This window comes from Alosa pseudoharengus, unplaced genomic scaffold (genome assembly GCF_046254945.1).
Source record: "Alosa pseudoharengus isolate Yale_2024_CS ecotype anadromous, Long Island Sound unplaced genomic scaffold, YU_APseudo_1.1 YU_APseudo_1.1_scf_22, whole genome shotgun sequence".
NCBI lineage: Eukaryota > Metazoa > Chordata > Actinopteri > Clupeiformes > Clupeidae > Alosa > Alosa pseudoharengus.
In genome coordinates, this window is record NW_027468680.1 from 12,178,337 (window position 1) to 12,204,352 (window position 26,016).

The 26,016-nt window shown below is 44.6% G+C and overlaps 1 protein-coding gene across 13 annotated transcripts in view; it reads right to left on the bottom strand.

Annotated features, from left to right (window-relative positions):
* The window catches only part of eml1 (EMAP like 1), a 59,878-nt gene that overhangs the window by 3,719 nt on the left and 30,143 nt on the right, over positions 1 to 26,016 (bottom strand). For 2 of the 13 annotated variants that reach the window (XM_076300565.1, XM_076300558.1), the window contains exons 2-19: positions 25,828 to 26,010; positions 24,725 to 24,778; positions 21,092 to 21,224; positions 18,315 to 18,347; positions 16,154 to 16,288; positions 15,588 to 15,616; positions 12,729 to 12,755; positions 9,809 to 9,938; positions 8,013 to 8,162; positions 5,466 to 5,535; positions 5,059 to 5,169; positions 4,784 to 4,879; positions 4,191 to 4,325; positions 3,662 to 3,761; positions 2,587 to 2,738; positions 1,626 to 1,751; positions 774 to 911; positions 149 to 216 (exon numbers count right to left, since the gene is read on the bottom strand). In XM_076300565.1, coding sequence (XP_076156680.1) covers positions 149 to 216; positions 774 to 911; positions 1,626 to 1,751; positions 2,587 to 2,738; positions 3,662 to 3,761; positions 4,191 to 4,325; positions 4,784 to 4,879; positions 5,059 to 5,169; positions 5,466 to 5,535; positions 8,013 to 8,162; positions 9,809 to 9,938; positions 12,729 to 12,755; positions 15,588 to 15,616; positions 16,154 to 16,288; positions 18,315 to 18,347; positions 21,092 to 21,224; positions 24,725 to 24,778; positions 25,828 to 26,010 — 1,870 coding nt within the window. The remainder of the gene's footprint in view (positions 1 to 148; positions 217 to 773; positions 912 to 1,625; positions 1,752 to 2,586; positions 2,739 to 3,661; positions 3,762 to 4,190; positions 4,326 to 4,783; positions 4,880 to 5,058; positions 5,170 to 5,465; positions 5,536 to 8,012; positions 8,163 to 9,808; positions 9,939 to 12,728; positions 12,756 to 15,587; positions 15,617 to 16,153; positions 16,289 to 18,314; positions 18,348 to 21,091; positions 21,225 to 24,724; positions 24,779 to 25,827; positions 26,011 to 26,016) is intronic. The other 11 variants (XM_076300559.1, XM_076300560.1, XM_076300563.1 and 8 more) reach the window with 11 other exon arrangements.

The window sequence follows — 26,016 nt, forward strand, 5'->3', positions numbered from 1 at the left end:
CCACACTGTCAGCGTCCTCTCTCAATTATGATGCATATTCACAGATTTGGCAACTTATGGCAGGTCACTTTGTCAGTTTCCCATTACGCAGCTGACATTAACATTTAGACAGGATCTTATCAGGTGATTGAAGTGAGGAAAAAAATACCTGCCGGTCTGCGTTCCTATGGCAACCACAGAACCGGATGGGTGGAATCCAGCGGACTGGACAGCGTCCTGTTCACAGGGAAGATCAAAAACTTGTTTAGCCAAACAGTCATAGCAGCCTTGCACACACACACACACACACACACACACACACACACACACACACACACACACACACACACACACACACACACACACACACACACCCAGACATGACAAATTAGAGTCTGATACTGCTTTTGGTGGCAATTAATGATATGGTAATTTCACCATCATTTTAACTAAGGACAGCGAGTGAGTTCATGATAAAAAAGCAGCTAGTCCCCAAAATGTGTCTGAAACTGAAGGAAATATGCATGAGGTGGTGATAAGATAATATTTTCAATTACAGAAGGAATATACGAAGGAGTGAGGGGTAGGAGAAATCAGAGCACAGACATGATCAATGTTACATGTGTCTGTGGGTGGGTGTATCATGGGAGAGAAAGTGCAAGAGTATGTGTTGTGAATAAGAAAGAGAGTCAGTGTGCTTGTGAATGTGTGTGTGTGTTGTAATTTAATGCATTTGAGTGTGTTGTTCGTTTATATGTGCTGTACTGTATAGTTATTAATGACTAATCACTGACCACTACCTCCATGGTCTTGGTCCAGACGGGTTGGTGGGAGAGCGAGTCCCACAGACACACATGCTTGTCATGGCCGCAGGTGAGGAACTGGTGCTTCAGCGGATGGATTGCCAAACCCCACAGCTCGTCCGTGTGGCCCTGTGAAAGCAGAGTGAACAAGGAGGAACACTGTTTAAAAAGTTCAACTAAAGGTGTGCCTTGCTCATGAGATCCAAACACTGGTCCTGCCCTATTATACACATACACCATATCACAAGCATAAGCCTAACATATAATTTCTATTACTTGAATGCTGTCATTCTTTATTCATAAAGAACATTAGTTGCACAGATGCATTTGTATTTTCTTAACATCCGTGAAGCTCTTTGTGAAATCTCCATCAAGCCCCAAAACAGTAAGTCTACCTCTTTTGTAATGAGAAAGACAGCACCGGTAATTTGAAATCTGCCAAGTCTATTATCTCCGTAGCCCAGCCTGCTCTCCTGAGGGTTGGGCTGCACCTGGATGGGGCTGTGTAATCCTTGGCAGATGTGCCCTAAAGTGTTTTACGGATGTGTGCATGAAGGAAGACTCAGCAATCAGCGAGGTGTGGAAATTAAGCTAGTTTGCCAAGTGATTGATGAGATCCTCTCTGTCAATGTAAGCTGGCTGGTTGTGTGTCATATGCCCAGCTGCTGTTTACAGGTTTTAGTCAAATATGAAGTAGTTAAGGGATGGAATATTTCAACTTTTCACAGAAGCAGATATATATACTAATTCTGGACCACTCCTAACAAAGGACTAGGTTGTGGTTTTGTACCAGGCATGAGCATTGGTGTAGACCAGATTTGGAGGGGCACTGTGTGATCTTACCTGCGTTATGGGGATGAACTCGCCGTCTAGGCTGCCTTGCAGTACGTAGTTTCTGGTGGTCCCTATGAGGACACTCTCGCCCCGGCCTTCTGCAACAGTGCGGACTGGACCATACACCTCAGGAACCTGGGGGCAGAAACAGTGGAGAGAGGATGATGGGATTGGGATGAAATTTATTCAAATGTGTAGGTGTGTATGTGTGTGTGTGTGTGTGTGTGTGTGTGTGTGTGTGTGTGTGTGTGTGTGTGTGTGCGCGTGTGTGTGTGTGTGTGTGTGTGTGTGTGTGTGTGTGTGTGTGTGTGTGTGTGTGTGTGCGCGCGTGTGTGTGTGTGTGTGTGTGTCTGTGTCTGTGTGTGTGTGTCTGTGTCTGTGTGTGTGTGTGTGTGCGCGTGCGTTTGAAAAGAAATGACAATGAATCTTGCCAAATGAAGTGGTAAACTGGAGGTGCCAGAAGGCTGCCTATCCATTATACCATTCTCCATTAAAGTGTCATTAAGAAGCTCAATTGGAGAACTGTGAGAAGTCCTGAACTATTGATAGCCACACACACTCCAGACAGAACACACAAGGAGCCATAATGGCAAGATGGCAGAGAGCCTTTAAATCACTGGAGGCAGAGTGATGACCACAGGCACCCATCGAACACTCTGACCTGCAAGCTGCCCCCAAGTTCTCTAACGGCTAATGACTATCCTCTTTGTCTACAAGGCCTAAATAGAGTTCAAAATGTTACCATTGGTACAGTTTCTTTTTTTTTCATCAGACATCATTCAACCCATCAAACCATCATGACATTGCCTGAGGTAAGATGTATGGTATTTAGGTATTTTTTAGTCACTTCTGTTCCATTTAAACTTTCACCGAATACCAACCGTACCAAACTTAAAGTATTAAAGGCCTGCTAAAAGACACACATTTGTAGGCCAGTGTGGTGCCGGTGTTGCTGTTGTAGGTCACTCACCTCGACCGCCTGAATCTGCTGGTAGTTTCCATCCCAGGAGATGAGCCTGCGGTCCTTCCCCCCAGACACCAGCGTGCCGTTGCGGAGCATGCACAGGGCGAAGACGCTCCCCTCGTGCGCCCCCTGAATGGCGTGGCTAATGCGATTAGTGCCTGGGACACGGACAGAGACACACATAGGAATCCTTCCAGGAGTGTACAGTCACACACACACACACACACACACACACACACACACACACACACACACACACACACACACACACACACACTGTCTCTCCATCTTTCTCTCTCTCACACAGACACACTTGCTTCCATCCTTTCATGCATGCATCCACACAACCTCAATCAGTCTCTCTTTTTCACTTGCATAAACAAACACACACACATATTCTCTCACACAAAAACATACTCACACAAACTCTGTCTCTCACATTTATCTCACTCTCTCTCTCTCTCTCTCACACACACACACACACACACACACACACACACAAGCATACACGCACACACAAACGCTATAGTGCACAGACACATGCACACACAATAGGTGCTCTGCTCACACTCAGGGGCCTCTAACTGAACACTGACAGTGGCGTGTGACCCTGCTCTGAACCCATGAGTTGCTGAAAAGAGCTCTTTGATGAGAGCGTGTAAAAAGTGAGGCCATGGGCATCAGTATCACGAGCCAACGTCGCTACTGTCACCATGTTGTGTCAAACAGAGGCACACTTCAAGGGTACGACATTACAGCTGCATCAAAAGATCTCTTCCTGTTTTGATGTCCTGAACTAAAACGGAATGAAAAATGTGAGACTAGCGTAGAAAAGTAAAATTCTAGATGTAGCTTACAGTAGCTGTATCCTTTAAACTTTCTTTCTTTACGCTATAAATTGCTCCCAATCATCCATGAGACATTCACTGAAATATACCCTTATGTAACATAGTTTCTTTCTTTACGCTATATAAATTAATTTCTCACCCACTTATTCTCACTTTCACTCCTTCTCTTCTCTCCCCCTTGCCCCCCTTCTCCCTTGCTTTTGTTCTTTTCATCTCATCCCTTTCTTTTATACCTTTTCCCCATACAAGTATATTTCCACTGGAGTCTCCTGTTATGGCGTCGCCATTTTCTGAAAAAGTCACACACAAGACAAACTTGGGCTTCTCTTGTTTCTGCAAGAAACATAAACATTGCATATTTACTTTTCATACACCAATAAAAAATATCTGAACACATACAGTATATCATCAAACAAATCAAATAACTTAAACAAACGTGCATGTGATATGCTATTTGTCTTGTAGTTTTAAAAGGGCATGTGTGTACTGTTTTGGTATTTTTATCCTTAGATTTCACAGTGTAATATGTTTTTTAGGATTTTGTTAGGCTGCAATAATCTACTGTATCACTAGGAACAATACAAGACTTAATTCATAATTTCTCCAATTGAGCTAGGGTGAGAAGAAAATGATTCTTGCCATTGAAAAATGAGAAAGCCTTAGTCTTTTATGTCAGATATAACAACACATCTTGCATTTATCTTACATGTTACATTTTACACCATTATACAGTATGTGTTATATTAAATTTTCGGTTCACACCTCAAACAGTCCTTGCTTTTTGACAAGCATTCCCCTCTCCAGTGTCCAGAAATACAGGTGGGATTTTCCACAAGTCACAATGATGTTTGTGTCAGTGGGGTGGAAGTCTGCTGCGAACACAGACTCATTGGAACACTGCAGGGGAAGAACGGAAGAGGGGGAGGAAAGAGATGAGGGAGGAAGAGAAAGCCAGAAGAACAAACACTATTATGGCAGTGCAATATGCTGTAGGCAACGTACAATAATATCATTGCTCCCAATCATCCATGAGACATTCACTGAAATATACCCTTATGTAACATAGTCGATATACTATTATCATATTAGGATATGCCTAATTTAATGAAACACGGATGATGGAGGGTGCCTGCTTGATAGCCCCAGTGAAATGCTCTCGAAGGCTGTTGGTAATGTTTTTTGCCCACAAAGGTTGATTTGTTAGTGATTTGGTTTTTGACGGTAAGCAGGCTTGGTTGTCGATTGGTGTGAAATACTCTACCTATAGCACTAGAAATGTAACATCCCTCTGGTGTTTATTTTGGAAAAACGAGAAAGTGTCCAGATAAGCAGGCGAATGGCCTGTGACCTCTCACCTTGACCTCAGCCAAGCGCTCCTCTCTCTGCCAGTCCCACACAGAGAGTACGTGATCGTTCGAGTCGTCCACCACGCATAGCGTGCTGCCTCCATTCTGTTGGCACAATCACAAGAGTGCATTTGTGGATTTAATGGATTGGTGAATGATTTTCATAGTGTTTGAGGAATCATCCTTTAATCTAGATACACTATGATGCTAACAAGGTAATTGATAGAATAATGTGCAAGGTATGTTGTTGTTAGTAAGTTCAGTGCCATAGCCATCAGGCCTACCGATTTTGAGAAGGCCAGGCAGACAAGGGCGCGGTCAAAGAATCCAGTGCCCAGCACGTGGAGGGTGTTCAGGCTCACAGAGTCCCAAACCCGCACATGAGGGGCCAACTGCTGCCAAAGCACACAAGCCATTAGGAGGCAGGACAGAGCGAGACATACACACCACAACACCATACACCTTTACCAAACAAAACACAACAACTGATTACATGTGGCAAATACAACATTCAAATATAATTGAATACATCAACAAAATTACTCTTTCTTTTCTGTACTGTGTGTGGGAAAGGGTTTTTTTCTGTGCTCTTTGCCAGAGTGGCTGTATTGTGGGTAAAGATCTCTTCATGTTGTGCGAGAGTGGGAAGTAATGTCTTTTGTGAGCTGGAGAGAGACAGCGAGACCCTTACTTTGCCATCTGAAGAAGTGCCAGCCACTTGACCCGTTGCTATGGTGATTTTATCAGGATGGACAGCCAGGCTGTTGAGAAAAACAAAGTAAAAGTGAAAGCTTTTTGTTTTTTCCTCTTTTCAATTCAATTGCTTCTGTTCCATCACTTATTCCATTTCTGATAATATGCTGTTACATGTATTTAACAAATTGAACCTGACATGGATCAATCTCCATGTTAATAAGAGGCAGGTATTTATACTGTCTTGCTGCTGTCCAACTCTCTTTGTTTGGCCAGAGAATCACACTGCCCTTGAAGAGCACTTAAAGCTGCAGTTGGCAAGTCTGACAGATTGAGGGGACTTAGCTAAAATGTTGAATGTTTACAACTCTCATGCCCCTCCCCCACTACCACCAAGCACCCTCTCATCGAGTTTGTGCTCGTCAGTGCGCACCAGACTGCACCAGACTGTGATTGACAGTCAGATCTTACACAGCCCTGCTCTGATTGGACCAGAAGAACCGGGAGCTGTGGATTTTTGCAAAACAAATAACAGGCTCTAGGTGGAGGTAGAAGTACAGGTTTTTTTTCTAAAACTGGCTGATTTATGTTGTTCTGTCGGAGCATGGTGTCGGTTTCAGTGAATATGATCAAAAAAATCTTGCCAACTGCAGCTTTAACACAGGTCAGTACAGAGCAACCTAAGCGTAACTGGCTCTCTGAGTATTCTAACTAACACAGTCTCTCTAAAACCTGCCCCTTCCCTTCATCACCACCACCGGTTCTCTCTCTATCTCTCTCTCCCTCTCTCTCTCTCTCTCCCTCTCTCCCTCTCTATCTCTCTCCCTCTCTCTCTCCCTCTCTCCCTATCTCCCTCTCTCCCTCTCTCTCTCCCTCTCTCTCCTCCACTACTCCTCTACAGTCATCCTTCAGCACACAGACAGAGAGTGGATTTGCACTGTCAGGAGCCTGTCTGTCTCTTAGATGGAGCACCAACCTGATCAGGTGATGGGCAGGTTGGGGGGTGTGTGTGTGTGTGTGTGTGTGTGTGTATGTGTGTGTGTGTGTGTGTGTGTGTGTGTGTGTGTGTGTGTGTGTGTGTGTGATGTGACTCAGCACTCATTATACTTAAGCTCATCGCTGACTGACTGGCACGGCATGACACAGGACGAGAGCTGCCCTGCCTACGTTAGCGCCGGCTGGCCATTAGCACAGCGCCTCATTACGGCTGAGGTCGCCGCACTCGCTCGCCACTCGCCTGGAGATAATTACCTGTCTAGAGGCCGCGAGGAGGGGGAGGGGGGAACACATGGGGATGCCGGAGAGTGGGTTTGGTCTACTACTCTCATTAAACAAGGTTAGCTGAGGGGTTATGTGCGAGAATACCAAACAGGGAGGTGTGTGTGTGTGTGTGTGTGTGTGTGTGTGTGTGTGTGTGTGTGTGTGTCAGAGTGAGATATATATAGAGAGAGAAGACCATGTTCAAATGATTGCAAAATATGTCATACAATAATAAACGAATGTGCAGTAAATTGCAAAAATGTAATTATTTAACTCTATGTGCTGCTGTCTTCTTTTAAGTAAACATTTCAAATTGAATTTTCCTCATAGGTCAGAATCATTTTTTTAATAGTTGCTTTCACCCTGACTTTCACCTGATAAATAATATCTCATAAATAATACCTTACTGCTCATGTATATTTAGTTATAAACATAAGGCATAATCTGTGAGGAATATAGAGTGGTGTTGCTTGGGAACAAGTGAACCTCCATTAACGGTGCACATTCTGAAGACACAGAGTGGAGTTGAAATACTGTCTTTAATTCAATAAGAGGACTAGCAACATTGTGCTGGGGGGATGCACACGCACACAGTAAGAAAATATTTTATTTCCTGTACAAATCATCTGGATTTGCAACCGTAATAACTACAGTTATTGAGCAAAGAGGTGTATGAGTAATGCTTGTCATCAACATTCTATTATTTGAGTGTGACAAAGTTATACGACTCCAATACCTCATACAGGTAATGCAATGCAACCTGGTCTACTTTAGCAATTCTGTATGTATAAGTTGAACATGGTTGCTCCAATGAGACCCTGTGTAATAGAGAGAGATGGAGATAGATCAGAAGTATGGTGGAGCCGCAGTAGTGTTGCGGTCCTGTTGCCAGTGGCACGTACAGTCATGGCTAACCGGGGTTTGAAACCTAAACCTAATGTTGCAAGTTCCCTCTCTTCAGACAAAAGCATTTGCTAAACCTAAACCCCACTCACATCACTTTGCTCATTTTGGGACATGGATGAGCAAATTCATAATATACTACTGCAGTGCATATCGCCAATGCAATCTGATCCACTTTAACAATTCTGCAAATGTACAGTATACTATCAGTGCTGCATACTGCTAATGAAATCTGATCCACTTTAACAGTTCTGCAAATGTTCAGTATACTATTTAACAGTTCTGCATGGTTTGACCACTTTCGCTCATAAGACTCTTTGCTGTAGAGACACAGGACATGGGCACCATGCAGTGGCCTGTAGACGCCGTGTCCGTCTCTTACCACTTGATGTCGTCCGTGTGGCCGGTGTAGTGCCTCTGCAGCTGCTCGTCCACGTTGTAGAGCACCACCACGGAGGCAATGAAGTAGACGGTCTCTCCCGTGGGCAGCAGGTACAGGTTAGAGCGGCAGTCCCGTCCTCGGTAGCCGTAGCTGGGCAGATGAGAGTCAAGAGCCAAACGACCAGGACAGCAAATGGCCAGGAGTGCAAAAGACCGTGACTGGATGTGTTTGTCTAATGGAGACCACTGCTGAGCGGATTTCATTACGCTGTAGTGTCATTTCCTTCACTTTGCAAATCGACATCTCTCTCTCTCTCTCTCTCATTCTTACCAACCCACATACAGACCCACAAGTGAAACAAATGTCATCATGAAAATTGTTTCATTTTATGGGGACTTTTTTCCACAATTTCTCCCATCCATTTAACTGTTTTACAATGCACATTGCTCATGAAAAAAGGCACACAACACTTTAGAGAGTAGTACTAGTGTGCCCGAATTTTCCCAAAAATGTCCTTCCCACCCCCCACCCTCTCTCTCCTCCCCTGGACTTTTTGCCTCCCTGTCTCTGGTGTTCCCTCTCCTCTCGTCTGTCTCTCCTGGAGTAAAGGTCAGATGTGTTTCATTTTTCATTGCTTTTTAGTATTCGGATGCGGTCCAGTTTCTCATTTCTGGATGCCCCAGAGATGCGCTCCCTGGCTGAACACCGAGTCACCTAATAACCAAAAGCCTAACACTTCTCTGCCTTAGTGCCTCAGCACCATGCCAAATATTTCCTTTTATATATCTGCCCTAACACACACACACATGCACACACACACACACACACACACACATACACACACACACACACACACACACATTTTTTATTCATGCCCCAGTACGGTTTAATCAATTTTTAGGTGGTGCCTGCCTGATGTGGCTTGCGGAGAAGGGAGGAGGACAGACATGCTTATATTACTTTGACCTCCTCCTCTTCCTCTTTTTTGGCAACGCCTTCTGGGACTCTGGGCAATGGGACACTGATGCCCTCCTAGGTGCCCTTCCCCTAAATGGATCAGCCTGTCCGGTGCTGTGGTGGAACCATAGACTGCATGCAGAGCAGGCTTGCCAAAGTGGCTACTCAGCCGTGTCCTCTGACTCTGCCTGTCTGTGGCTGTATGTATTACACATAATCTGAACTGGAGGGAAAGGGTGAGGAGGAGGAGGAGGAGGAAGAGGGGGAGGCACAGAGCATGAGAAAAATCCCTTGGGGGTGTTGCTCGACCTCCAAACTGTGACGGAGAGACACACAGAATGTGTTCACGGCTTTGAGCCACGAGACGAGATGCCTTCCAACCACATCTCTGGTATTAACCCACTAAGTCACAGAGGTGGGCAGACACTGGAACACAACCCTCTTTTACACTTCCTGTCTACAAGGCTTCTGAAATACCACCCCACTATATACACATGCTTTACCTGATAACAAATGTTTAGCATGTCATTTCCTTGAAAATGTGTGAGAAATGTGTGAGAAATGTGCATATATGAATGCTAATTTATAAATAGCAACTTGCTGTTTTCCTTTTCAGAATTGTCTTACTCAGTTGACAACAAGATACCATTCATAACATAATACACTGTGCCACTGTGCCTGTGTTAACATCTATAATTGGGATAATGTGGCATTTCAATATCTGATAGACCACCATATTTGAACAAGACCTTCTGGGATCCACTAAATACATCTCTGGGGTCACATGTGGACACTAATTTGCCATGACTGGCTAAGCAGCCTGTCAATCAAAAGGATACACCCAATCCAGTTTCAGCTTCCTGGGTGGCAGCTCAGCCTTGGCCTCCAGCGAGTAGGAGTCCACCAGGTCTTTGGGCATGTACATGGTGATGGGCCGTCCCTTCAAATACATTTTGACATACCCTTCCTCTACAAAACAGGCAACACACAGATTCAGGCAGCAGCCTCCGCAGCCTCGCTCCATCCAGCATGTGTGTGTGTGTGTGTGTGTGTGTGTGTGTGTGTGTGTGTGTGTGTGTGTGTGTGTGTGTGTGTGTGTGTGTGTGTGCGTGTGTGTGTGTGTGTGGCAGGCGGTTGCCGGTGTGGCATTATTGTTATTGATGTGGAGAATGGCAAGGGAAGAAGGGATGCATTAGAGAGAGAGGGGGGGAGTAGGTGAGTGGAAGATTAAAGCAGACAGGTGATGAGAGAGAGATGAAGATAATTACTCTTTCCTCTCAGGTCCTGGGGATGGCATGGGATTTGAAGTGCTTTGTTCATGCATGAGATGTTAAAAACAAAACATGTGTGTTAAAAGGAAAGGGGAGTGGAGTGGGGAATAAAAGCAAAAGTCAATGTAGAGCTTTGTGGCCCTTTTTGAGTCAATTTATTAAGCATTTTAGACAAATATTCCAGATAACAAGATGACAGACAGGGCAAAACACAAAACAGCAAGCATTGGATGTTAATTTGGCTGTAAAGTGTGTATGACAAACATCAAGAGAGAAAAGCTGATGTGATGTACAGACAAAACAGAAATGGGGAGAAATGGTGTGTACATAAATAAAACTGGGACTTGCCCAAACAATGCAACAAAACACAAACCAGAAGGTTGGATGCAAACTGTATGTTTCACCCAAACTCACACACACACACAGAAAGACATTCACAAAAAATATACAGTTATGGAGTGACAGATTTTAAAAAAAAGAATATAAAGAAAAAGAAAGACCTCCATAAGCTGTAAGTAAGTCCTACCAACATTAATGTAACCTACCGAACCACATAGTTATTTTCAGTAACATATCTGAAAGTACTGGCTAGGGGACTTAATGGGGCTCCTATAACTGGGCGTGTCTAGGGGCGAATAGGACGACTGGCTGGGACACTTTCGGATGGGTAGGCTGAACGGTGGCGCCTTTCTCCCTCCAGTCCTGGACGCCTTGTCAGACGCGCTCTTGGCGGTGTCCAGCACGGTACTAGCGGTGCGGCCTGCGACTGTGGTGGCGGCGGCTGCCGAGGATTTGGGCTCCTCAGTGGATCCAATCCTTTTTGACGGGTTGAGATAGATCTGCACGGTTACTAAGGTGAAGTAGTGAGGTTTGGAAGGGGCCAATGACAAGAGAGGAGAGGCGGGCAGCAGGAGGGGGAGGGGGCATATAACGGTAGACATTGGTCAGACGTCATTTCTCTTAGAATTAGCTGTATGTGTTTTCAGGCCACCACAACGAGCACGAAACACAGGACTGGCACAGGGTTGTCTACCTACTGGGGCATGACTGGTCTGAGGGAGTTGAAAGGGGCAAGAGGATTCTGGGACTTTGAGTCTTATTTGCACAAGGGGTCATAACAGTCTGTATATTGAGAAACACTAACTCTAGTTAAGCCTGATAACTTTTAAAAGTCACAACACAAAGCACTAGCTACAGTAGCTTAATATGTGTGCATTAATCGGTAGCCAGGGTAAGGAGTAAGAGCTTTCTGTCTGGTTGGGACCAATGTTGGGTCTTCAAAGTCGCTGGTATGCAAATCCACCTCACGTATTCAGTATGATACCATGACATATGAACAAAAACAGAGATTAGATTGTTCACATAATGTGGCAAACTCAAGCCATTCAACAGCCAGGCTGTAGAAAAGAGTCCGCAGTGGCCTACAGCACATGCTGAAAAGACCAGGGGGCAAGCAGACGAACTGTACAGTTTCACAACAAACGAGAAATCCCCACAAAGCTTGTGACTGAAACAAATGTTTGGCATTTGTGCCGCTCGACTCTGGAAGTCATCGGCTCCCAGGAGTCTGAGGGAAAATGCCAGGACTCGACAAGAGTTCCCATGGCGACAGAGACACAGAAAGACATAGATAAAGAGAGAGAGAGAGAGAGAGAGAGAGAGTGGCATACAGTAAGCGCTGTGGGGCGGTGAGCACAATTGCTTCTCTGTGAAGGTGGCAATCACTCATGCTGGTTAAAGAGCAGAGTGGGGCAAGTTCTCTGGCAAATCACTGCAATCCCAACCCTAGGTGCAGGGGTAGTTAGCGCCTGGTGTATGCGTGTATGTGGAGGGGGGGGGGGCAGTTAGGGAGAAATGTGCTTGTTAGTCCACGGCACACTGCTAACAGTTTTCATTTGTGTGTTTGGATAAGGGGTGGAGAGGGCTGCTGCTACTGCTACCACACACATCCAACCAAACTGTTCTCCCACAGAGCTCCACCTCTTCCCTGCAGGGCCACCTCATCTCAGCATCGGCCACTGGACACTCTAAGGCCAAGGACACGGAGTGAGTCAGAGTCCATGATGGACGATATCGGTGCTGGCTCAAGCCCAGGTTCAGCTCGAACGTGTCCGTGGTGCTTTGGGTGAGTAACTCTGGTCTCACCGACTCATGCGGGAGAGATGAGGAGAGATGAGTCAGAGCAGCCAGCACCAGGATTCCAGCACTTTAGCTTTTTTTTGCCTTAAAAATGTTTTTTTGTCTTTTTTTCTCCCATTCAGACCTATTTTCTTCCTTTCTCGTCTTTTATTTATAGTGCTTAACAATCACCGGGAGGTCTCCTTGTCGGCCCAATTTGCAAAAAGATGCATGATTTTACTGTGAACGTGGCTTTGCATGAAGCTGCTGAATTGACTACAGGAGAGTATGAGTGTCCTTTGGCCGTGGAGTTCCTGGATGCTGAGAGGGTGCGTCAGGGGAGAGTTGGGGAGAGGGGAGCTGGGCCTACCTTTGCAGTGGGTCACACGTCGCATCCCTTACGAGCGTACAGAGACAGAGACAAAACCATATGAGTCCACGGGAGAAAGAGAGAGAAAGAGAGAGAGAGAAAGAGGTAGGGAGGAAACAGACAGAGAAAGAGAGAGAGACTGACAGAGAGAGAGAGAGAGAGACAGAGAGAGCCCATCCTGCTGTTCATCATCAGGTTCCCGCAATCAGCCCCCCACCCCCCCCTCACCAATCATAATTACTACCCTACCCCCCTACCCTCCAACTCCACCTAGGGGTGTGTGTCTGTGTGTGTGTGTGTGTGGGGGGGGGCGCAACAGAAGTTTGGTGGTGGAGGAGAGAGTGTGTCGGTAGCCCTGAGCTCCAGTCCTAATTACCAGTCCTCACCTCCAACTCATTTTGCATGAGGCTAATTCACTTAAGCGGGAAAAAGATGGCATCGCGTTTATAATTTCAATTAATCAGTCGCCCAGCGTGATCATTAAAACTAGGAGGAACCTGAGGGGCCGAGCCCAGCTTGTCAGCTCATGTTGCAATCCCTCGCTTGGCAAGGGGGCTGGTTTACTAATGCTGCACATCCACACTTAGTTGACATGCATGCCTGGAGAAGTGAACAGCAGCAGAGTAGTCTGCTATGAGACAGGGATTTTTTTTAGGTATATATTTTTCTAAGTGGTCAATTGAATTGGATTTTGACCACTTGGGGAACGAACATGCTGTAACAATCTCGTCAAATTGGAGACATTATTTTAATTAGCGTATTAACCAAACACGTCAGTGTAAGAGGTGTGGATGTACCACACTCTGGAAAATGATGTCATTTTTTTCAGTGATTGCTGAATCTTATTATACAGATAATTACACCAAATGTAAATCAATCACGGTGCATTAGAAGGACTTTGTAAATATATATGAGTATAGGACACAAAGCACTGTGACTAATACATTTTATACTAATTGTGTTCTAGATATTAATTTGAAGATTAAGTCAGAAAATAACAAAGTTTCAATTAGCTAAAAGGCCATTTTGTAGCATTATGCTGGAGTGCATTTGTTATGCATCGGTCTCCACTTATTATTCTGCAGAAGTTCTGCGCTGTTTGCAAAAGTCTTCTGGGATCCTGAGATATGAGTAAAGACGCTGAGAGAACATCGCCTTCAGCCAACAAACACGTCCTGCTATGAGTTTACACATTTCCTGCGTTATTTCATCAGAACCCCAACATGGGGGAGAAACAGTGGCGCAGTGAAGTGTTTGCAGGAGGTAGAGCTCGCTATGGCATCAGGTTAAAATAATATTTAGACAGTCCTTGGGTTGTTATTGTGTGTACTTATCCTAGACTACATTTTTTTAAACATCTTATTAAAAGAAAACAGATACAGTGGATGCATACATAACCCATACATACCCACATATAACCTTTTGGGTGTTTATCTGCAGACCATGGAAGTGCCCGTGCAGGTTCTTGTAAAATATACTTATATCAAAACCGTCACTGCCAGAATGTGGTGCTTCTTTTGAATTGTATGAATCATTTGCAGGGCCAGAATTCAAAAATGATATTGTAAATACATTGGTGTTGTGCTGGGCATCAATAATAAATAAAAAATGAGAAAGATTATGAATATATGCATCCATTTCTCATTCATTAAATAATGAGATGAGGCTTTCATGTTGGCAGGTCAAACACCCATTAATATGCTGAATGTCCTGGAATGAGATGCGATATTAATGTGCATATCCAGAACTACACTGAAGAGCGATCTCCTGTGGGGATTAAGGTCTGTCTGTTCTCGCCCGTCCTCGGTGGCATTTTAATTGCAGCTGGAGGGGAGCTGGACCGATCGGGACATCTTTACCGTCTCCATCACTCACGAGGAGGACCTGTCTACGAGAATCCCTCACGTCCGCCTTACATGGGAGACTTGAGAGGCTGATTAACCGGCCTGTGATAGTTAACTGGCCAGCAGGCATTCCCAGAGCTAACGCTAACCAGCTTGCAGTATATATCAATCAATACTGCTGAGAGGTCTGATTCCTTTTAAACGCTAATCAATACAGTTACATGGAAGCAAATCAGAGTAAATGTTAATTGGAGTGGAGAAGATGGCTGATGATAAAAGGTTAACAATAGAGATGGGAAAAGAAAAGAGCATGATGGGGGAAAAACTAGGTGGAAATGAAGGAAGTGAGCTTGATGAAGGATTCATGGGGGTGTTGGGTGGTGTAGTGACTTGTAATAGCAGTGGTTTTATCAGTCCATTACCCTCAAATGATCAAGCCCTGGGACTGTTTCATTAAAGACTCATTGTTATAAAAGAGGAGAGTCTGAGTGCCCTATTTTATTATTCTATTAATGATAATAATTTAGACGTTGATGGTGCCAAAGAGCATAAACTGATGCATGTAAACATCTTAATTAAAATCCTTTTTAAAATATACTGTGAATGTGTGTGTGTGTGTGTGTGTGTGTGTGTGTGTGTGTGTGTATGTGTGTGTGTGTGTGTGTGTGTGTGTGTGTGTGTGTGTGTGTATGTATGTGTGTGTGTGTGTGTGTGTATGTGTGTGTGTGTTAGTGTGTTCCTTCTCTCTCTCACTCAAATTGTAACATAAAATGTACCGTTAAATGTTAAACACAGCATGGACTATAACACAGGTTATACCCAATAATGCATTACTTTCATGCAGTTGTTATATCTGTCATTTTCTAATCTTCCCTTTGCAATTGTTGTCGCTCCACCGCAGCTCAATAGGCACTCTGGGTAATGATCATAGTGAGGGTAATATGGGGGTGAGTCTCACAACAGTGCCACTGATAGCTATTCACATCACACGGACAGCAGGACACCTCAATCTTACCTGCGTTGAATACTGGCTCCTTCAATTTGCTGCAGGGTGAGTGGAAAATAGGTGGTCAGAATGAGTCAGCGAAGGGGAGGTGGATCACATTCACACACACACACATACACACATACACACACACACACACACAAACAAACACACACACACACACACAGGGTCTATTGCATTATATTTTCTGCCACATGCATTTAATTTCAGACAATAACACAATAATACCAAACACAGACAAACCAGGCACGCCCATGTCTCATTTCCCATTACTGTTCCCACCCAGTTACAGTATTTCCAACTCAGACAGCCTGTGAGGCCATCAGGTACTGCATGCACACACTCACAGCATGCTAGAGCTGCCTCAGAGAGAGAGAGCACATGTGTGATGTGTATATGTGTGAGACTGTTTGAATTGGTGTGTTTTGTGCATTTGTATGAGTGTGTGCATGTGCAGGTGTGTGTGTGTGTGTGTGTGTGTGTGTGTGTGTGTGTGTGTGTGTGTCTGTGTGTTTGTGAGCATCTGTGTGTGTGTGTGTGTGTGTGTGTTGTCATGGTTCGGCGGCGTCCCTCACCTCTCGCTGGCTTTCTTGCCACTGGAGTTGCTGCCGGTGGAGCCGGCACGCGTGCGGTTTCCCCTGGCGTCGCCCGCGCTCTCCTTACGTCCCTGGGTGCCCACGTGCTCCGAAGAGCTGGTCCTCTTCACAGTGCTGAGGGGGGAGAAGAAGGAAGCAAAGCCTTTTAAAACACCTGAAATCACAAGGTTGAGCTATTAAAGGTGCCATCTGTGATATCTGAAGTAGTTGGCATTTGAGCTCAACAACCAAAATACAACCCTTCCTGTCAACGCTTCTGATGCAACAAGCTGATAGTGGAACAGTGTGCGACTCAATCTTTATCTTGTTTGGATAGGATTGTGCATGAACACGAAGGAGTTTATAGGAAATACAAATCACAGACTGCTCTATTAAATCAGATTCTTATGTGAATGAATTCAGCATCTTCAAAGGATTTCACCTCATCTAATAGTTTTTTTTCCAAATAGTTTTTTCCAAGGCAATTTAAACATAACATTTAACCTGAAAATGTAACCACAGGTTTTAAATCAATATGACTCCCTTGATTCTCGGTTCTGTTCGCTGCTCATTACCCACTATTGAAATTCTACTCAGTAGGTCTCCCCAATACCCACACAGTTGCCTATCAGTGCTGCTACTCAGAATTGTACCCCTGCTCCCCTAAGCATCCTCGGCCGTGATTTATTATCTGTAATTCAGTCAAGGATGCAGTGCGAATGAGCCAAGCATATTTAGTGATAATGTCCAGAGAAATTCAGCATGCTGCTTTCATTTAATGCGCATCTGTGGCACTCAGAACTTGGCTGGATTGTTATTGGGATTCCATTAGCGTTTAATATGGCATATTTATACACCATTCCGTTCTTTTTATGTCATAAATACGGCACAGTATGCCTCCAGCGACAGAGTCAGTGCTGATTTTTTACTGCTAGAGCCCAGTGGCAGTAGGACGCAAGCACTTGGGTTAGATTTTCCTTCCACCCAGCAAGACTGAATACTAAATACTGAGCTTTCAAACTGTTTTTGTTTGGCCAAACATCACAGGAAGTGAGACAATTGCTGGAAAAGCAGCCAACAGCTTTAAATATTTATTTGGATTTCTTTTTTCGTCCTGCAGCAGATTCACATCCAAAGTGCTAGCTAACTTTAGAGGACACAGCAACAGCATGCCGACGTGTTGCCCTTTCAAATGCCTGAACAAAAGAGTGAAAAAGGCCCCATCAGCAGTCCAGTGGTTGGCGGGGCTCAGTGGTAATCCAGGCACCAGGAGGAACGCCTATTCAGCCCTGCGGCGGTCAGTCGCGGCCGGTGATCTTATCCCCACTGTCACGGTGGCAGGAGCAGGATGTTTATCATTCACTGACACTCTGCACCAGAGGTGACGTGTGATGTGATGTGAAGCCATTTTGTAATCACTTCCATCTCTGATCTACTTCACTTTTGAACCAACCCACCAAGAAATCAATATGTATCTAAACCATCAATGTTACTGATATTATAGTATGGTAGTTTAGTATCTAATGGCATTGTTACTAATATCTTGGCAAAGGTAAAGATAATGCATTAGAAATACTGAGACAAAATGTTATATGTATTGACATTACTGCACTGCACATAACATTTCTCTCAACTTCTGTGCAGCTTGTATGAATAGAGGGAGCCTGCTTTGAACATGCAGTTCACATATAGTGTACCATGATATCTATCCTAATGTAACATTTCACATGAATTGAGTACAGCATATGTGGAACATGGGTGCTTCATGCATTTTTCACTGTGTTCAGATAGAGTTTGCACAAGGTTTGCACTGCAAACTGTGTTACTCATGATAGAGGGAGAGAAATCAATAATACATTTGGACTGCAGCGAAACTGAATATAAAAGAGAGAGGCGAAGTAGACAGGCCATCTCTCCAGCCCTGTGATACTCTGTCAATGGGAAATGGTTTCATATCCTGGAAATGCAACAATATTTGATTGAAAGTAAACAAATCATAGTTAAAAAAAAAAAAATCCCCTAATTCAAGAAATATGAGGTTGGGGGTAACTCAGGCTAAGTGCCATACATTATTTATAAACTCTCTACAGTGAGGTTCAATAAACCGCAGCTTGCACTGCCCTGTCTAACTTCACTGGGGTGTGCCGCCGCTGAATCTCACCTTTTGGGAGGCTTGTGGGTGAGAGTGGTTGAGCTGGACAGAGCGCATGCAGGAGGGAAATGAGAGAAGCATGTGCAGAGTTAAAGAGGACCCACATGCAGTGTAGGAGTGGTAATAAGAACAATAGGAGTTAATTAAGACATTAATTAATATAGGAATTAATTGGGAGTTTACATGGAGTAAGGGATATGGGATATATACAGCACACTAGGGACTATGAATCCAGCAGCAGGAAGCTCAGGAGAGAGACTAAAACTGAAACTAGGAAATATAAACATCATTATACGAGACAAAGAGATCATGTACATGTCAGAATTGCTCAGACATTCTGTAGTATAATATTTCTATGACTACTGGTGTTCCATAGAGACATAAGTGGGTGCATTGTCAGTAAACTGTGAATGAAGAATAATGTAATGATGAATAATAGAACACATCAATACCGGCGGCACATTTTAAATCATATGTCTCTTTCGAATGTACTATGACTATGCCTTTAGTATCTTGATATGTTTGCTTGTGAAATACTTTGTCCCTAGAGAGTTTCCATTACTTTGTGCCATTACTGGGCACAGCATTGCAGAGAGGACACAGAAAGAAAAGAGATAAACTGGCAGGCTATCAACATGTGCATTAGGATTCACAAACCAAATAGAAAACAAACATGTCTGAGGACTCAGAGAATGAATCAAGGCAGTTGTGAAGATGTGATAAATTAAAAAATAAATGATGTGGAAAAATACTCATATCAAATATTGGAATGAATAGTGACATGAAATGAGCCTATTCAAATACAAACAATTATTCATTTTTTCCACACAAATAAATCTAGCTATTTACACACATCTTCCATTATATATTATAATATGTTAATATTCTCTGACATCATCCTTCATTCTCAGTGTGTGGTACACACATAGAACTACACAGTCTAGCTGTGTGTTTTGTGCTTTAAGGTTTTCTGTCTTGCAATTGAGATACACAATGCCCAAAGCCAAAGCCCAATCCCTCCCCCCTCCATTGAGGTTTAGTTGGCCTGCTGCTTTCCCTTTGTGGCTGACCCCCCCCCACTGTCTGCATGCTCAGTGTGCCATGCATGCCTGCTGATGACATCCTGGTGGCAAGTGGCTAACACATCCTCACTTCCTCCAGCGTACTGCCTCCCTTATCCACTTCCCTTCATTCCCGCTATCTCACTAACTCCATTCATCCATCACTTTACGATTATGATAATTTAAGTACATGCAGGGTGATGGAGGATGTGTTTGTGTGTATGTGTGTGTGTGGGGGGAGGGGGGTTGGGGGGGGTTGTTCGGAGGAGCAGGGCATTGAGGGCCAGCGACAGCCCCAAGATTGATCACCTGCGCTCCCTCAGCTTGGAGTCACTTAATCAAGCAGCGCATCTGAATGTCACAGCCTCATGAGACACGCTCGTCATGATGGGCGTGTCTCCCCAGCCTATTATGCATGTAAAAGTGTCAGCCATGCTCTCCAGTGAGAGCTGCTTGTGAGATAAGAATAGCAGGGTGGGTTTTTGTTTTATTTTATTTATTTATTTATTTATTTAGAGAGGGGGGGGGGGCTAGATGGGGGTGGAGGTAGTAAGGGCTAGTGTTTTGCCCCCTGTGTGGGCTTATTTCAGTGGTTGAACGCAACATTAGCGGAGCACAATGGGTGATTCCACTAAAAGCCTGTGTTAGCAGTAAAGAGGCAGTAAGAGAAGAGAGGGATCAATTCTTCTAATGAACGGCAGCTAGCGCAGCAGCCGAGGGGGGATCAGTGTAATCCAGACATGAGGGGTGGTGAACTTGCTCCACGTGCGCAAATGGAAATGCAAAAACAAAAAAAAACATCCACCCCACGGTGGCCTGCTGTGTGTCTGTGTGTGTGTGTGTGTGTGTGTGTGTGTGTGTGTGTGTGTGTGTGTGTGTGTGTGTGTGTGTGTTTCTGTGCAACACTCAGACAGACCTCACTGTAATGAGCCAGGCCTCGTCCAGCTCAGGGTAGCGTATCGATAATGTGGTTTGTTTTCTGGGGAGAGTAGCCGTGAGAGGTGACTGGTGGGAGCAAATTGAATCTATTTAGAGACCTCTCTCGGGTTCAATGAAGAGTCAGTGGGAGTGTGTACGCACACACACAGGCACACACTCTCTCTCTCTCACACACACACACACACACACACACACACACACACACACACATACACACATTATAACCCCACTCGTGGCCGCAAGGCTGCAAGGAAGTCTTGCTTTATGGAATCTTGTGTCACTCACAATACGGTCAGAGAAACTGCATCTATATTATGCTCTCAGTGATTCTCCTGCTGGGCAGAAAGTGGAGTGTACACTTAGACTGGCATCTCACATCGATGATATATATCATTTATATGGAAGATTCCCTGGTCAACAAACCACTTAGAGTGCAATTAAAGTGTCAACTGGGTGATGTCAAAAGATCTTCCCTGCTGTTCTGCATAAAAAATCAAAAATGTGAGATCACACAGGGAGGATGGATGGGAGACTAGCCTAGTGCTTACTGCTACTACTACTACTGCTACTACTGCTACCACTGCTGCTGGTGCTACTACGACTACTACTACTACTACTCCTACTCCTACTACTACTCCTACTACTACCACTGTTTCCTGTACCCCACTGTAACTGATCCGAGACCAGCTTATCATACTTTAAACTTCATTTCTATGGTCACAACAAAAAAGCTGGAATTCCACACTCTGATATTGCATTGGATGTACTTCCTGGCTGGGGTCCTACCTCTTGGTCGCTGGTGCTGGGGCGTCCCTGCGGGAGCCAGAGGGGGATGGGAGGGTGCCGCTGCCTTTCTTTGGTAGGACAGTGCCGTTGTTGACAGTGGGCCTTAGGGGCAGGGCAGCCATCATTGGGCGAGCTGTAGGGAGGAAGAACAGAGAAGGTGAGCCATGTGGGCATGGAAATGACATTAACTCTATACTCTACAATCACTATGGCTCATAGCTAAAGAAAAGAGAAGAGAGAGAAAGAAAGAGGGAGAGAGAGAGACACAATAAAAGATGAAATACAATATTGGATCTTCACATTTATCTACTTTTATGTCTCTTTGAAATGGTAATGAAACGCCATCTCCAAAGAATGATTTCCGACAATGCTGCATAAAAATTCAAACATTTTGAACGAGTCCCTATATCACACGTTTCTGTGTAAGAGCTTCTCAGAGTGTCTGCTCTCTCTCTCTCTTTCTCTCTCCCTCACTCTCTCTCTCTCTCTCTCTCTGCGTCGTCCATCAAAGGGCAGAGAGGACACAGAGAGCAGAAGGGTGGGCGTCCAAACAGTCTCAGACACGTCGAGTGAGAGGAGAGAAAATGTTATACACGCGCAAACTGAGCAAGTTTGAGCTCTGAGGGATTAGGAGTATACAGGCACTGTGGGGGAAAAAAACAGTTTTTTAATCATCATCATCAAACACAAGGCCATGCTCAGAAGTGCCTTCCCTAGCAACAGATGTGATGGAGTGTATTCAGGCACTTTATGATTGAGGGATCGGCAGCAAAAGCATCAAGGTCATTATTCTTCCTACACCTCCTACACTGTCTCAACAGCACAGACGCTTTTCTCATCTCTGGCCTAAGTGAGTGACTTACTGTTGTTTACTTCAAAACAACCCTCCCGTCGAGAGAAAGCAGCAATAAGCCAAACCCTGCTCTGCTCCTGTGAAAGATTAAACTGTTCCCGTCGTTGGCAAGGACATGCTCTGAATCACGATCAATTATGTGTCTCACGCAGCCCCCTTTTACTGCTCTTTCACCAAACACTCTCAAACCACTTTTCTCTCTGCCCCTCTCCAAACTACAGCCCTGAGGAGGCTCTGAGCTTAGAGCTGATGCATGCCCCATCTCTACAGACAGATAACAAGAAGTGAGTTATCTATAGAGTGCTGAACACGTGGAGGGTTTACTGTAACAGAGAGGGAGAGACAGTGACAGAGAGAGAGAGCACGGGAGATAAAGAGATGTACAGGTAGACAGACAGAGAGGGGGAAGAAAGAGAGAGAGAGGGATGAAGGGGGACAGGAGGCAGAAGAGGCAGAGAGAGCTGAAGAACATTTTCTCTTATTTTCTGGCCATAACACACCCATCAGTCCTGAAGAGTCACTCTCTCTCTCTCTCTTTCTCCATCTCTCTCTCTTTCTCTCTCCATATCTCTCTCTCTCCCTCTTTCCATCTCTCTCACTTCATCCCTCTCTCACTCCCTTCTCTCTATCACTCCCTTCTCTCTATCACTCTCTCTCTCCCTCACTTCATCCCTCTCACTCCCTTCTCTCTATCATGCTCTCTCTCCCTCTCTCCATCTCTCTCTCTCCATCTCTCTCTCTCTCTCTCTCTCTTCTGCTGCATTAGGGAACCATTATGGTGCACTCTCACCCCTGCCAGCCGTATAATTGCTGACAGCACAGATAGCGGAGGCCGCCTTTGTTTGCATTGCCCTCCGCCACTCGGCCCCATTAAATATTTATCACTGCAGTCACCGAGGCCCTTTCATCTTTTTTTTCCCCCTCTCAATGCTTTGAGCGCACTGCTGCGTCTGCCACCGCCGCTCCCAGTGCTGCTGCTGCTGCTGCTGCGTGTGCTCGCTGGGTGTACTTGGCACGCCGGGCAAAGCTGGCAGAGCAGACTGGAGAGATACCGTGACGCAAGATGAAACAGCACAGCAGGCGAGGAGCGAGAGACACTGACAGAGAGAGAGAGAGAGAGAGAGAGAGAGAGAGAGAGGCAAAGGGAGAGAGGAAGGGAGATGAGAGAGAAAGAGAGATGAAGAGATGAGAGGGAGAGTTTTTTTTTGCATGAATCTGCATGGAGTGTGAAGGATTATGAGGTACGAGCGCAGACATGAGTCATTCTCTTCTCTTCTCTTCTCCTTTCTCCTCTCTGGGTTTCAGCCAGAGAGTGTATATGTATGAGGCTGAGCCAGAGAGGGGGTGATGAATGCTGTCTCTCAGGAGAGATTCTCATGAAAATTTTTGGGCCATGTACAGTTAGTACAACTAGTGCTGGAATCGACTTCAGTAGGCTACCTCACCCACTCAGCCAAATGATCCGTAAGAATCAAGATCAAATGACCAAGAACCATTTCATCATTATCATCATGGATGACATGTATCAAAGATCAAAGTTTTTCATTTTCAGCACCTCCTAAAATATGAGTAGTGCTATCGACTTCAGTAGGCTACCTCACCCGGTCAGCCAAATGAACCATAAGAATCAAGATCAAATGATCAAGAACCATTTCATCATCATCATCATCATCATTATCATTGATGACGTGTATCAAAGATCAAAGTTTTTCATTTTCAGCACCTCCTAAAATATGAGTACTGTTAAAAAACAGATTTCCTATAACAACATTCACCAAATCAAAGCCAAATCAAACATGCAGTACAAGAAGAATGTGCAATCAAAACAGTAATAATCATGCATAGCACCAGAGTAGCCAACACCTACAAACCTCAAACCAACACAAAGTACCTTCACACATCACTTCGACACATTTATTTCTGCTCTTTAAGGAAAGTCCATTACAAATACTCAGCGATCTCAATCTTGGGTGACATAGGGGAACATGAATTAGCTTACATTTCAGGTTTTGGCAAGAGACAGAAAAAAATATGTTTTGGGAGGTTTTTTCAGCATTTAGTTGACAGTTACTTCACATTTGACAGTTAGAAGTTCCTAATTGTTACCTGGAATGTGTATTGAATATTACATATTACATCATGTCCTATGGACTATCCAAATAGAGTTATCTCATTTTCAAATAGTGGTTGGAAATGCCTGCAGTTACAAAAGCACAACGGAAGAACTCTGTCCTCAGTCTACACATGGTGATTCATCCGGGCTTACCAGAGTGCTATATTTACCTGTGATTATGTGCCACACACCAGGTGAGCGTAGTCTAGCAGTGTACAATAATCTGCAGGTGATGCTCCAAACATTAGCCTACTAGCTTAGCTACTGCAAGTTCTACAACCACAAGCCAGCATCTCAGGCATAAAGCAGAAAGAAATCCATTAGCCAAAAAGGTACTCATTAAACATCCACATTTGTGCGTTGAGTGCCCAGTGGTGTGTTGAACATTCTGTCTGAGCCAGATTCAGAGCAGAATTAACACAAATGAGGTGTTAGAGTAAAGCTTGGCTGATCTGAGATCAGAGTAATATTCGCTGAAGTTAGCCAGGAGCCAAGCCCTTCCGAACCCCTAGTGTGTATGCATGCTCTGGGAGTGAGAGGAGTGTGTTTCAGTGAGAGCCTCCATAGGTAAGGATGATTAAAGCATGCTCTAAGTGTGTTTAAGTGTGTGTGTGTGTGTGTGTGTGCAGACCAGCGGGATACACTCAGCGAGAGACCTGGGGCCTACCTGGTTTCCCTGTATAACTGTCTGCTGAAGTAGACTTTCGTAAGCCCACGGGGTCTGTGTACCAGCCCCACATAGGAGAAACAGACAGAGAAGTAGACAGGAGGAGGATTGAAAAAAGAGATAGAGAGAAAAAGAGAGAGAGAGAGAGAGGAGGAGGAGGAGGAGAATGAGATATCGAGGCCGAGCATGGGACAGATAGAGAACACAAGCACAAGAGTATGGAGACTGAAAGACAATCAATTACAATGTAAAACAGGTACAGTGGTAAATGAAAGATGTGGGAGAGAGAGGAAATGGAGTTGAATCAAATCTAACGTCAGTCGCCTCTCGAGATGTTCCGTGTACCCCCTTAAATCAATGTCGGATTAGAGTCGTGTTGGCTGTTAAAGTAGATTCATGGAAAAAATCAATAAATGTAATCCATAAATTAAGTGGCTCCGTTCAGTGAGGAGGCTTGCATGGAGACAATCCAATTTTAAATTACATGGCAGTTTGTGTGAGGGAGTGTCTCTTGCTGTGTGTGTGTGTGTGTGTGTCTGTGTGTGTGTGTGTGTGTGTGTGTGTGTGTGTGTGTGTGTGTGTGTGTGTGTGTGTGTGTGTGTTTGTATCTGTCTGAAATAAAGGTACAAACACAAAAATGATGGTACCGAGATAAAAGAGCGAACGGACAGAGAGCACAATTGTCAACAAGGAAAACCAGAGCAGAATGTCCCAATCCCACATAACTTTTAAAAAAGAGCAGAAATGACCATAGCCCTTTCAGAGACTATAGCTACTGAGGAGGTAGGCTACAGTAGGATATGAGAAACTTTAAGCATGAGTAAATCTGGGTGACTAAGTGTGAGTGGAGGGAAAGTTTAAGCAAGTAAGTGTATGCAGTGAGTGTGGTGATTCAGAGTGTTAGTGTGTGTGCTTGTAAGGGTAAGTAGCCTATAGACCCTTTCAAGAGAGTTCCATTATCAGCATCATAGTTGGCCCCACAAGACTTCCTTTTAAACATTCCATATGTTATCTTAATGCAGAGGAAGTAGATTGGGGCCCAAATAGAACGTTCAAGCATTGTTTTTGTTTTTATTGTTGAAAGGGTCTATATGGTGCCTTGCCTTTGGTTGGTCCCTTCCTGGTGAGCATGGCCTGCTGCTCCTCAGAGACGTTGAGCCTCCTGACCACATCGGCCAGCGCTGACTTGAGCAGCTGGATCTCGTCCTCCTGCATCTGGACGCGCTGCTCCAGGGAGGCCAGCCGGTCCGTCACCTCCATGCTGCTCGCCGCCGATGCACTGTCATCTGGAC